The sequence below is a fragment of the Pelodiscus sinensis genome, chromosome 7 (assembly GCF_052426305.1).
Source record: "Pelodiscus sinensis isolate ZL-2025 chromosome 7, ASM5242630v1, whole genome shotgun sequence".
Taxonomy (NCBI): Eukaryota; Metazoa; Chordata; order Testudines; family Trionychidae; genus Pelodiscus; species Pelodiscus sinensis.
The window spans coordinates 67,850,154-67,864,348 of NC_143058.1; the positions used below are offsets into that span (position 1 = coordinate 67,850,154).

A 14,195-nucleotide genomic window follows, 5' to 3' on the forward strand; every position below is an offset into this window, starting at 1 on the left:
CCATAGCTAAGATGGCGGAATGTCTACCTACACACACGCGCGCGCGGTAGGGGTGAGAGGTCGAAGGCGGAAGGTTTCGCAGCGGCAAGATGGTGGTGCAGGAGCCGCTCCGCGTGGTGCGCTGCGGCGGCAGCAAGTTGAGCGGCGCCAGAGCGGCGTTCTCCGCCGATGCCAAGTGAGGGCGGGGGGCGATTCGCGGGAGCGGGTGGCGCGAGGCTGGGGGTGGGAGCGCGGTGTGTGGAGGCCGCTCCGCCGGGCGCCACACGGCCCAGGCCCCGGCGGGGAGCCCTGGTGGCCCGCGTCTAACGGCTCCAGGCGGGGCTCGCCTGGGGCTGCGAGTGGCGCTCTGAGCCTGCGTGGGCCCCCGGCGCGACCCGAGCAGCCGGAGCGAGGGGAGACCCGCCCTGCCTCTGTCCCGAGCCGGGCTGGGCGCCCCCAGCTCCGGGCAGCCTCGCCGTGCCGGGGTCTTGCAGGTTCCTTGCCGTGGCACCCGGCAGCCCTGGGGACCTCCGCTGGAGCTGCGTGTTTCCCGCGGATGGGGGGTTGTAACCAGGAAGGTGAACCGATGTGTCCAGAGGCGGAGGGAGGCGGATTCTGGAGCCGCTATGGGTGTGGAGCCAGCTTTTAAGCTTCTCCCCTCCCTGCTGTAGCTGATATAGAGTCAGCAACGTAGGAAGATGTGGGTAGGGGAGAGCTAGTGGGTGAATGGAGCCACCTTTTAAGCTTGCTCCCTATACGTACTGTCTCCCATGGAGCCGCAGCCTCCCCACGTGTAAATATGTAAACACTGACATTTTCAGTGGTTACATATTTACTTAAATAACATCACTTTAGCTTTGTCCCATGTTGGCTGGTGCCAACTTTATCAGGCAGGTGTTAGCAATGAACCCTTTAGGAGTTTACTTTTTATGCCCTTTAATGAACAAGTGATGTCATTGCCAATAACACTTCAACTAAAACCCAATTTGAGGCCCTGTACCTCTGTTTCAAATTTTAATCCAGACAAGATTTGCAACTTCCCCCAAAGCCTATTCTCTTTATCTCTACCCTCCTTGCTGATCAACAGGTTAGTTTTGTTTTATTTTTTTGTGGCACCTGGTAGGCTTAATGCTTAAGATAACTTTGGTATGTGGGATGGGGAGGTACATGTTGACTCTTAAAACAGGTTCTTTCTGTCATATTCAAAACTATTTTTCTGGCACCTCTGTTGGTCAGAGGCCTTTATTAAAAATTTTCCCTTATTCTGTTAATTTAGTTTTTGAACCTGATAGCCTCCCTACTCCATTCCTCCTTGTCCTATTTGCTAGTCAGGGTCTTTCTTTACAACACACGTTTCCTTAGCCAGATTTAATAACAGGTTTTATCCATAACCGTATTGAAATAGTTATTTTGAAATGTAGTGGGCATGTCCATTCCAGAACCGGCCTTCTCTGCCCACTCCTTGGCTGAGTATGCAGCCTTTGGCAACATATTATCAAGGGCTGGAAATCAAAACGTAATCATGAATGTGTAGGCACATATTGTTTTAAGCTTGTCTGCTGATTTTCCTATTTTTAGTGTCACATGATCACTTTATTATATTCTGGCCTGCAAAAAACTAAAGAGGGTGGGAAGAGTTAAGGAGACTTGTAAAATAGACTTGTTTCAGAAGTATGGGATGGAATAGCATAAATGAAATAGGTCTTCTGCAGCTGTTAAGAGTGGCAAGCAATTGTGCAGAGTAGATATAAGAGTTGCATGCATGGCTTATTTTGACTTTTAGTTGGAGATAATGAAACAACCAGTGACAGTATCAAAGGAAAATCGATGGAGCATTAGAAAATAGTTTAACTGTAGCATGCTGAAGTTTCATAAAGAACGAAAGAATGCCCTTCTTCCAGTGCTTATAAATTCTGTATAGAAATGTCATTTTTGTTTTGATATTTTTTTTTAACTTGTAAAATACAGGTGCTGAGAGTGTGAGAGTCTTAGAAACTTGAGCTTTGGAGAAAATTAGTTGATCTTTATTGTTTGGCCAAAAGCAAGACCAGGCAAAGTACTATACATTTAGCAGATACTGATATTATCAAAGGGGGAGATGTAAATAAATAGCATACATATTTTATCTGTTCTGATACAGGTTTTTCAAGGTGATCAAACCAGCAGCACCTTTAACAAGAATTAAAATATATAAAAGAGTAACTTTCCTGCCTTTGCAACTGCAGGTTAAATCTGGTCTCTTTGTTTTTCCACTACATTTAATGATTAAGTAAATAAATCTGTACAAACAATGGAAAGCAAAGTTCCAAAAATGGAGTCATCTCTCGGAGAAAAGGCCTACATTTTTCATGTTCAGTACTTTGTAAATTCAAAGTAGTCATGACCCTTGATAAACCTAAAATGTAATATTTTTATCCAGAATTATCATATTAACCTTTTGTTTCATCATCTTTTCAGGTACCTTTTATGTGCCTCAGGAGACTACGTGAAAGTGTACAGCACAGTTACTGAAGAATGTGTACACGTCCTGCAGGGTCACTCAAACCTAGTGACAGGAATCCAACTTAACCCCCAAAACCACATGCAGGTTATTAAATCTTTGTAATTGTGATTCCTGTCTAGCTAGGTACAGGCAGTCCCCGGGTTACGTACAAGATAGGGACTGTAGGTTTGTTCTTAAGTTGAATTTGTATGTAAGTCGGAACTGGTACATATTGTAGGGGAAACTCTAGCCAAACATTTCTCCAGAGCTCAGTTTTATTCTCCCACACCTCACTTCCCTTAGTCCTTTATTCTCAAGCTGAGGTGTCTGCTGAGAGAAGCTGCTCCGTGTCTCCCTGGTCTGCGGGGGCGGGGCGGGGGGCGCTAGCTTCACGTCTCCTTGGTCTGCTGGGGGGAAGCAGCTAGTGCGGGGTTGCCTCACCCCGTTTGTAAGTAGGGATCCGATGTAAGTCGGTCCATGTAACCAGGGGACTGCCTGTATTTGGTTTTTTCCTGATTTATTTAAGGAAATAATATTTGAATGTTGGCAGTTCAGGACACAAAGTAATGTATTTTATGAGGTAGCTGGGAATAATTATTTCTTTTAAAATTATTGAACTAGCTGCTGTTTAGTTAGACTGAAACAGTAAATACTCATATTAGTTAATGGATTTATTGCTATAACCATCAGATTATTCTAATTTACTAAGTGGAAGCTTTTTCTAAAAGCAGAGATGGTTAGATCACTCACTCAGGTCAGCAAACCAACAATGGTTCCTTTAATCTAGCATGTGTGCATCTTTGATAATTGCCAATATTAGCAGTAGGACTTGATTCATCAGTGTCCTAGGGCCCACTGTGCCAGCTATATAAAAAGGATGGGAGGAGAAAAGTGTCACACGGCAGCTATAAGGTATACCCTGGTGCAGGACACATGCCAGGGTTATATCTGGAGTAGGAGCAGGCTTAGCTAATCCCCAGTTTGTTCTCAGGAGGTATTGTGAGCAGTGCACAGCTTAGGGATTTCCTAATCACCACTCAAGTGCCAAGCTCTGCATGGGCTGCATGGTCCATAGCACTTGCAGTGAACCCAATTAAACTGTGAAGAAACTTATTTCTGATCTGTTTGTGCGATGCCATTATGCATACATATTGGTAACTCTAATAAACTTTTGTCCTCATTACACATCTCTCTCCCTACATGTACACACCTACTTAGTATAACTATAGAGTGTGCATATCTTTCAAAACTTGGATGCTTGACAATATATTTGCATTATCAACAGCACTTTAAATATTTGAGTTAATTCTGATTTTTTCTTCCAAGTACACTATTTATAGTAACCCACTGAGGAACTTGAGGGTACACATTATCTCCACCCATCATCTTAAAGCAGTGTTTCTTACTGCTTTCTGTGCACCCACTCTGAAAGAGCTGCTGCTGGGCCACTCCGGTTTGTTTACTTGCTGCTTCCACATCCACAGAGCCTCATGGCTCCCATTGGCTGCAGTTTGCCGTTTATAGCCAAGGAAAGCAACAGTATTTACGTAAACCAACCGGAGTGTCCTGATAGCAGCTTTCTCAAAGTGGACCCACTGACTACTTTGAGAAACACTAACTTAGAGGATGCAGAGGCAACACTTAGAGATGAGATTTTTATCTTGTGGGGTTAGGAGAAAAGAGTGGAGAATGCTTCAATTTTCAGCTTTGAGTTACATTATATATCTAAAAAAGAAAAATTGAGGTGGTTTGGAGTTGGCTTTGTTTTGCATTTTTGTTGCTGTGCATAAAATCTGGGCCCACTTGTAGAAGCGGACTGTGAAGTTCTGTGCATCCACATGCAGGCATGTGAATTGTAAATGTGTATGAACATTCACATGCTAGGTAACTTTTATGTGACATTGAAATACGAAATAAGAATACAGTCTCAAACCATATATTTCAAAATTGTATGTCAAACTAGAATAGCAGAATGTGTATTTTGTTAGAAGACAACTGGATCTTGATCCTTAGAACTTTTCAAAAGCCAGCCACTTATGTGCCCAAATAAAAATCTTAAGACCCTAACTTGAGGGTCTTGTTTTGTGTAAAATTGTTGTCCTAGTGTTTTGCTATTTGATTTCTGTTTATAACTTTTGTTTTTCCTTTCCAGCTGTATTCTTGCTCTTTAGATGGCACCATTAAACTCTGGGACTTCACAGACGGAATTCTCATTAAAGTATGTCAATAGTTTTGGGGTTTTTTTTCTGTCACAGATGTTTATGGATTTCAGAATTGTTCTCTCGTGAGCATCAATTAAATAAATACTAGGGCTGAACAAAACACACAGGTCCAAATTCAGCTTAATGATGCTTTTAGTGGAGTTAAACATAAACCTTGGCGTCAAAAGCAGTGATTGTTAATTCAATTTATATTTTGTCCCTGAGCAGGTCTTTCACTCTAAGGGCAAGAAAAATTTGCTGACCTCTTGCTAGAGCCTGAAGTGGCATTTTTGATGACCCATACCTAATGAAGTATGCAGTCCCTTCTTAAATATTCAGTACACTGAACCCACGGTTATCGGAAAGTCATCAGTGTTACTTGACACTTCACCAGTTGTGTGAAGATGAAGTCTAGTCGAGAAGCTATCCAATATTTTTTCCTAAAATTGGTAGGCCAAAGAAAGGAGGGAGGAAGAGTTATATACACAGAGGCCTGTGATTTTTTTTTTCCTGTGCAGTGTAGCTCTTCTTCCTGCCTAATTTTAGGTAGTTGATTGACTCTGGCAGTTCCTCCCTCTGTCTTTGGCTGAGAGTTTGCATGTTCTTCCCTGCCCCATTGGGTGGAGAAGAATGGGGAAGGACAACTTTTAAGTAATTGAAGTTATAGCCTATTATTTCATTTTACATGGCTTCTCTCATGAACCACCTCGTCTCTTAATATTTCAATTCCTCCACTGCTTACTTCTCAGATGTTTATTTCTGAGGTTAGTGAAGAGCTTTACAGGTTATCTTTGGTCCAAAGAGAACAGTTTGAGGGCTGCTGTTCAAATCCAAGGCTTGGGACCAAAACTTTACTGGGAGCAGCTGTAAAAAGATGCAGACAGATGTTTATTGTGGGATGCATGCTGAACTGTATTTTGCCTCTCCTATAAGCAGGAACAATGAGGGTTTAAGATTGCATTTACACATATTGCAGTTTGTGATGTCAGACTCAGTGCTGAATGTGCCCCTTGGAAATGTAATCTTGGGTTGTTGTGATTGCCAGCTCTATCCTACTGTTTCTGGGCTGAAGAGAACTCCTGCCTTGGAAAGTGAAAGAGGAATAGGCACTCTCTGGCTTTCTTCCACCTCACTATGTAGCAGAGGTGTTACCTTCAGCCTGCCCGGTAAAATGTGGTATTTCAAGCAATACAAATACTGCTGAACAAGCCTATTCTCTGTAATAGTTTCTAACCAAAATAGTGTTTTGGGGGGATTTTTTACTTCAAAATTGACAAGGATAATCTACAAGCTTTTATCAAACGTTCTTAAAAAAGCAACGAGGCACATGATCAAAAAGAATCTCTGATTAAGTGGTAAACTGTTCAGTATCTGAGTGTAGGACATGGGTGGGCAAGAGAGCCTCTGTGAGCCAAATCCATCCCACCAACACAGTTGATCCAGCCCATAGTGGAGCCCTGGGGACAGGAGAGTGCATGAAGTCTCCTGTCCTCGCCAGCTGGCAGTTTTCTCTAGCCACCACATGCCCTTGGCAGAGCAGGGGTGGGGGCCAAAGACTTCACGTGCCAATCAGGTTCTTTGGACTGGGGAGCACAAGAAGCCTCCTGGCCCTGCACCTTCCACCTGAGGCCCCAGCCCAGGGCTACTTAAGAAATTTGTAAAGTGGCCCCCCCCTTTAAAAATTATTGCCCACCCCTGACATAGGAGAACTTCAGCATAATTGACAATTGCCCAACTAATATGAACTTCTCCTTTCATAACTACTTTTTTCCAGACTTTTGTTGTTGGATACAAACTTTATGCATTCTATATGCTTGCTGATTCTGAGGGTTCAGTATTCGTTATAATTCCAAGGAAAAATGAGGATGCATCAGGTATGGTATAATTAACTTCAGTTCATACTTCGTTGCAGTGTAATTTTTAGCATGCTTGAATGTTTAAAGGACTGCTAATTCAGTTTAGGTCCTGTTTTGTAATTCTTTGCCTCCCATTCCTCCCCCCAAAACCAGAAGAAAAAAGACTTACAAAATCTGATTCTGTGGAAATGAAAATTTTATTTAACCCTTCCATTGATATAAAATGGACTCTATACACAACAATACTGTGTTGGTGCTCTTGATCAGAACTTATCCAGTTTGGTTTCACTGTTCATGCTGAATGAAATGTAAAAAAGTATGCCAATAGCAGATAAAGTAAGTTATATTGAAAGCGTCCTTTAAATAGGTCCCTTAACCATTGTTGTATTAGCGTGTTGTATCTTGTTGAAACTATGGTCATATATGTGCAATTTAGTATTTTCACTTTTTGGATTTTGATTGTATCAAAGCATAACCTTAAACTTCCAGACACTTTTGCCATACTTACCTAATGTTATAGTAGACCTAATTTGACTCTCATGACCAGTGTTCCCTCTAATTTGCACAGCTTCACAGGTGATTAATCAGGCCCACCCAGTCAGAGGCTCAGGGCTTCCTGCACAGAGCTGACTATCTGGGCAAGGCTGATTAATCACCTATGAAGCTGTGCTGTTGCACAGCTTAGAGGGAACACTGGTTACATTTACATTATTTACATTTCTAAGTTTATTCTTAGATCATGTTACTGTACTAAAAGCTACAGCTTTACAATAACCAGCATCAGGTAAGGCTGGCAACAAAACAAGAGCTTGGTTTTGTGGAAAACTTAGAGATTTCCATGTTTGTTTTCATTTTGCATTAGAACAATAACTAAACTTTTCAAAACTTTTCATGCCTGTATAGCCAGTAGCAACTCACTAGGGATATGGAAGACCCAAGTTCTTGCTCTGTTTCTATAGAAAGTTTCAGTTTCAACAAATGAGCATTTTCCTGTTGAAAAAGTAATGGTGAAAAATTGACCAGTTTTAGTAATGACATAAATTCAACTATTCAAAGTCTGAGAGAACAAATATGATATATAACTTCACTTGCATAATACTTCTATGAATGCTGCTTCAGAGGAACAAATCTATGTAATTTGGATTGGTTTCTGCTTGCTATGCAGGAAACCACTATGGAAAAATCTAGATCTCATCTGTCTGTGTAGCAGCTTGGCACAGAAACATCTCAGACAAAAATATAAAGGTGTCATAACTTCATCCATAAGTATACATCTTTAAGCATGCATCCAAAACAACACTGAAAGGAGCTAGTATGTATTTTATATCTAGGATAACAGGTGCACCCACATACTCTCCTTTTGAACATATATTTGTGCTATAACGTCATCCACAAAACTATTTTATTAACCAACCAGACTCATTATTTGACCAGATTCATTCCAGCTTGCTTCTGTGAAACTGCCAAAAACACCAGACCAAGAAGTGGAAGCCAAGGATCTGTCTTTGATTTTGGATGATATAGGCCAGTCGCCCAAATGTACTGCGTTTGGAAGAGAAGTATATTTACCTTTTTAGATGTTTTTCTTCCATATAAAATGTATTAACCACATTGTGTTTAGTCTGGTATACAAAAAAGTATCTTTAACCAAGTAATCACTCAAAGAAGTGGATTGTGTCCTTTTATGAATCCTAACTTTTCTTCTTAACTGCAAACCACTGATCTCAAAAAGCTTGCCTCAACAAATTTGACATCCAGCACCATCTATTCTTCATAATTTCATGTAAGATCAGGATTGCTGATGAGTTGGAAAAGTATGTCCTGCAACACAATTTCATTTCATTAGGGAAAAAAATTAAGGAAAATTGCAGAATTTCAACCACTTAATCCAGTAAAATGTCCTTTTCTTTGGATTGAAGATAATCACAAGTCTTGTACTCGGCATACAGTACGCTTTGGACGTAAAGGCTTTTTTGTTAGTTGAAAATGTGTGCTGAACGTGTTGGATCCAGAATATTGTCTGTTTGCAAAATTTTGGCTCTTTCCCAGTTAAAGAAAAAAAAGGTTCTGATTAGATGACCAACTTTGTCTCAGAGCAGTAGCAAAAGTCAGGTAATGCAATAACTTTTTTAATTCGTTAGCTACACACCTTCCTCTTTTTAAAATTATGTTTTAAAAAATTATAATATGTACCAAAAAGAGCATTTGGCCTTTGGGGAAAATGGGAACAAACACATCTAAAGAATTAATATTGGGTTCTGCCCTAACATTTTTATCTCTAATGCACCTAAAGATGAACTAACATTGCATTTGTACTCTAAAAACAAAAGACTGTGAAAATAATGTTGTGGAGTTCTCTGTTTGTTACTCTCTGCTCAGATGTAAGCTTACATTTAAAAAAAAACTGTTGAGAGGTGGCTTTTTTAAGTGAGGATGAAATGTTCCAAAACAGCTATCTTACAAGGTGACCATGAAATATAAAATCAAGCTATTTGAAGGGTGCAGATGGGAGATGTTTCCTTGGGTATTGCATTGCTACAGACAGTGAATATTATACAGTTAGCATTTAGATGATTTTTCACTTGTGAAATAGAATAGAATCAGCTTGCTCTTCAGTGCCCACAGGAGTATAACTAGTGACAGAAATAAACTTTTACTATATTTCTTACTTACTCAAACCAGATTTGCTGTAAAGTTTCAGAGGGTAGCCATGTTAGTCTGTAACTTTAAAAACAAGTAGTCAGCTGGCACCTGAGGCTATGTCTACACTACAGGATAAGGTTGAATTAGATAATTACTTTAATTGCGTAGCTGAAGTCAAAGTACCCGAATTCGAATGTTGGCACTGTCCACACTGCAGGAAGTTGAAGAGAACATACTCTCCTTTTGACTTCCCTTACTCCTCATGGAAGCAAGACTACCAGCATCGACTGGAGCGTCCTCTCAGTTCAAATTACTGTCTTCACTAGACCCACTAATTCGAACCCTGGAAGATCGACTGTGGCAGCTTCAATCTTTTCTGTGGTGTGTACACCTCCTCAGAGACTAACAAAAATATATAGGATCATGAACTTTCGTGGCTAAGACCCACTCCATCAAATCAGTTGGAATGGAAATAATAGAATTCAAGATATGTACAACAACAACAAAAGTACCTGAGTTAAGCTAATTAAGTGGTACTTCTTTGCGTGTGTGTGTGTGTGTGTGTGTGTGTGTGTGTGTGTGTAAATAAAAAATTCCTGTGGGATGACAGTGACATAATCACATATCTTTCTGTCCTGCAGCCTCTCCTCCCTCAGCCACCAGGCCTCCCTTACCAGTGCTGAGGGCCCTAGCCTCCCTGGTGCTGGAGCGGAAAGCAGCCACATGGTCTCCCCAGAGCTCCGGGTAGTGGGGCAGCAGCCTTGCAGCTTCCCTGGTGCTCTGAAGAGGGGCTGGGAGGCGGGAGGCCTTCGCCGTCGCAGCTGGAGGCATGGCCAGGCTTTGGTCCTCCCTCCTCAGTGTCCGGGAGAGAGAGGGGGGCAAAGACGCAGGGGTTGGGGGTGAAGGGCCTGGGAGGCCTCAGCCTCTGCTGGGGAGGATAGAAACAGGATGGCTTCAGCCTCTGTGGAGGAGGGAAGAGCCAGAATGGCCAAAGATCCTCCCTAGTGGCAGGTGAGGGGGGGTGGGGAGGCCTCCCTGGCGGCTGGGGGGAAGAGCCTGGCATGTCTTTGGCCCTATCCCCCCAGCAGCCAGAGGGAGCGAACCAGGCCAGACTTAGCCCGACTAAACTCCCCACCAGCCGTGGTGGGGAAGCTGGAGCTGAGCTGGCCTTGGGGGCTCTCAGCAGCTGGGGGAAAGATCTGGGGCAGGCCAGGGCTGCCACATCTCGGCCTGGCCCTCTCCGAGAGCAGTGCGGGAGCCGGGGCTGCCACCTGTCCCCAAAGAAGGAGGTTGGCGATCAGGGGGCATTGTCTCCTAGTATACCAGTAACAGCAAAAGTACCATTTAATTAGCTTCATTACAGAGGTCCTACAATTGACAGGTACTACTTTTGCTGTTATTTAGATATATAGTATCTTGGACTCTGTTATTTCCATTCCAACTCATCTAATGAAGTGGGTCTTACCCACAAAAACTCATGATCCTATATATTTTTGTTAGTCTGTAAGGTGCCACGGAACCACTTTTTTTCAGATTTGTTATATAAGGAGATGCTATTCCTCCTCATGTTTCAGAGCCTGTGTAGCTTAATGGATCCTTTGCTTTTATAGAAGAGTTACAGAAGCTTAAGTGTATTTTTCATAGCATACCTCAAAACAGGAGGAGTATGGAAATTCAATATTTGTGTCTTCATTTGTGTGTGTTGTAGGGATCTAAAAGAGTAGTCAACTACTCACATTCCCCACCTTGTGCTTTGCTTGCTGTCTCTATATAAGAGGCAGCAAGGTCAAGTAGGGATGTTAAATTTAGTTTACTCAACTAATCGACTAGTCGATTGATTTTTTTTTTCCCCCCCCTCTATTAGACAATAAGCAGGGGAACCGCAACAGAGTTAGCTCCCGGCCCAGTAACTAACCCCACTGAGACTACCTTTTAAATGTATTAACAACCTGTCAGCTCTTAATGTATTTAAAAGGCTAAATCACAGCAGGAGGGACCCAGCGCAAGCCTGGTCAGCTGATTCCCCACTTACACAGGTCTCCCGTCCTCTCTCCATCCCCCGATGCGCACCAGCCTTTTAAATGTATTAAAAGCCAGCTCCCTCAGGAACCGTTTTTGTGGTGTGGGAGGAAACGGACAGGGGAGGCAGAGGTGCAGCGGGGAACCCAGCACAAGTGGTGACCAAAGCAGTCCCCACTTGTGACAGGTCCTGACTACTGCACCTCTGTCTCCCCTGTCCGTTCCCCCACACTGCACCTCTGCCTTTGAAATGTAGCAAGAGCCGTGGGTGGCTCTTAATACATTTCAACGGTAGAGGCGCAGCAGGGATAGCAAGCGCCCCCTCTCCCTTAACATCCTTAGTTTGTCATGGGAATAAAATTAAGTATAAACTCCTGGTTCTGGCATAAATTAATGGAATTCTTATAGCACTAAACTATTTTTCTACATGAAAAAGGGCTTGTGTCAGTATCCCAAACTACCTTTCATATGCAGCCTCACAGTAATGCATATATGCACACACCAAGAGATTCCACAGACGTTTTTCAGTACATACTTCTCTGGGATTGCATGGCTGTAATTAGTGCATTCCAGTAGATAGGGGAAATATCTAGTCGTTTCTTGGCCTATTATCAGTTAGTGTTTTACACTCTCAGCCCTGTTCATGCCAAGTTCTGTGAGCAGGGGCCTTTGCTTTATATTAGCCATGTTTTGTCCTTTTTTAGCTAGACCTCAGGTCTCAAACCAGGCCTGTGTGACATGGGCTTTTGTTTCAGGCCCTCATCTTACTACAGCTATATTTCTGTAACAGGGTGAATATGTGGCATCAGTGCGTGGTCTTCATCTCCTTGTTTATTTTTTCAAAAAGAAGAAGATTAACAGGTAAGACTTACGACTGTAGATGATTTCAGCTATGAACCCTCATAAATGTGTGTTCTGGGTTAGGAATGTTACATTTCAATTAGTCGATAAGAAGTGGAGTTGGGCGCTCGCAGAGGCGCAGGGGGGGTAGCCTTTTAAATGTAGTAAGAGCTGTCTATGACTCTTAGTACATTTAAGAGGCAGAGCAAGGACTCAAGCAGTCCCCACTCACCTGAGGTTCTACTGCCTCTTACTTTGAAATGTAGCAAGAGCCCTGTGGGGCTGCGTTTCAAAGGCAGAGGTGGAGCAGGGACTCAAGCAGGGAGTGGCACAGCAGTGGGACTGGCATGAGTGGGGATCCCCGCTGCACCTCTACTTCCCCTGCCCACTCTCTCCGGAGATGGTACTGGGGTGGGACCAGCTTTTAAGCTGGCTCCCTCCAGCACCGGCTCCTGTTCCCGTGCACCTTGCTGCCTCTCTCTGATAGAGGCGGTGACTAGTTGAGTCACTACTCTGCTGCCCAATAAGCATATGCTTATCAGGTAGTCAACTGTTGATTACATCCCTATTCTGGATATTAATTGGTCAACTGTATACAGATTATTTTTTCTCCATCAGCAGCCTTTGATACCATTAATTCAATTGCATAGGTAAATGAGATTCCTTGTGAATGACTTTGTTTTAATTTCTGAAATCCTAACAAGTAATGCTGAATAACTGCTCATCCACCTGACCAATTCTTTCTTGTAAAATTCTTCAAAATTTTGTTCTGACCCTCTCTCCTGGTTTAATGTGTGTCTGTGGTTGTTGGGAAGAGGGAGAACAGAGGCAGTTGGGGCTGCAGTGTCATCGCTTGTGTGTGAGATTCAAAGCATCTCTTAGTTTGATCCCAGATCGTAGTGTCATCACTTTTCTATTGCTTGATTGAAACAGGGACTTAAATTAGGTTGTTTGCCTAAGTTCTGGATGAGATGCAAATGCTGTTGCATGTGTGGATTTTTTGTTGTTGTTGGAAGAATCTAGCAGGTTAAGTGGGGATGGTGTTTGTCCTTTTCTTAGGAAGGATGCACCTAACTTTTATCAACTGTCTTGTAGCTCACGGATAGGGATCTTAAATATCGGTTAATTTTCTAATAGATTATGAATTCTTATTCGTTAGTCGACTATTCTATAGTCCCCGGGCAGCCTCTAGGTGGGAGGGGCTTGAGCTCCCGGACCCAGTGCAAGTCGAAACTGAGCAGGACTGCCTGCCCACCTTGCTCCTAATACACTTTAAATGCAGAGCCACGTTTAACCGGGGGTAGGATCAGGATCCAGTGCAAGCCGGGACTGAGCTGGCCTGCGGACAGCTTGCTAAAAAATGTACTGGCAAGGGTTGGGGGGCAAATATGTGTAGTCTATAGTATTAACCTATAAGCTTTTGCTTATCGGTTAATTGGTTAACCAGCTATACAATTACATCCCTAGTCAGAAGTGCTTCAACAATTGCTCACTCCTTGGAATCCCATGTGCAGACAAAGCTATCTTTTTAATTTGTATTTGTGCAATGATTGTGCTGTCTTTCTTTGACATAGCCCTAGCTGCAGCTAGAATACATATGAAGACCATCAAGTTTCATCTTGCATTGAATTATAATTAAAACTACTCTTTAATTTTTGAAGGTTTCCTTTAAGTGCAACAAGTAGAAAAGGTGCAAACAACTATTTTACTTGTGTAGCTTGTCACCCTAAAGAAGACTGTATAGCCAGTGGACATAAAGATGGCAAGATTCGTCTCTGGTATGTTAAACCTGATACCTACCCAGTTTTGACTTTCTAGTTTAATAGAACTCGAACATAATGAGTCACGAAATTAGGCACAGGACTTTCTGCTTGTCAGTAGTGATCAGGCATTGACATAATTCTCTGTAGTTAGCATTCTCCCTTACCATAATCAGAAGTGATTATAATTAGGAGGTTGTCAGGGACAGCCATCCTGTGGCCCTCAAACCCTAAATTGTGACTGGCCTCTATTTTGACTAATTGGCATATGATCCAAAAATGCCCCATAGTTGCACCCTGCAACTTTAAAACTGAAGTGTTTGAATTGGGTTTGTTCCTGTTATCTGTGGAGATGAGACTTCTTTACCAGTCTTTTGGAACCCCAGCAACAGCACTCAGACAAAGCTAGTCATTG

General features: G+C 42.6%; 1 protein-coding gene across 2 annotated transcripts in view; it reads left to right on the forward strand.

The window, feature by feature from the left end:
- Window positions 1-14,195, forward strand: part of WDR75 (WD repeat domain 75) — a 34,885-nt gene continuing 20,690 nt past the window's right edge. The window contains exons 1-7 of one of the 2 annotated variants that reach the window (XM_075934168.2): window positions 1-175; window positions 2,437-2,566; window positions 4,614-4,679; window positions 6,437-6,536; window positions 7,953-8,077; window positions 11,971-12,041; window positions 13,682-13,798. In XM_075934168.2, the coding sequence (XP_075790283.2) occupies window positions 90-175; window positions 2,437-2,566; window positions 4,614-4,679; window positions 6,437-6,536; window positions 7,953-8,077; window positions 11,971-12,041; window positions 13,682-13,798 (695 nt within the window). In that variant the 5' untranslated portion in view covers window positions 1-89. Of the gene's footprint in view, window positions 176-244; window positions 1,067-2,436; window positions 2,567-4,613; window positions 4,680-6,436; window positions 6,537-7,952; window positions 8,078-11,970; window positions 12,042-13,681; window positions 13,799-14,195 lie in introns of those variants that run through there. The other variant, XM_089779855.1, reaches the window with a different exon arrangement.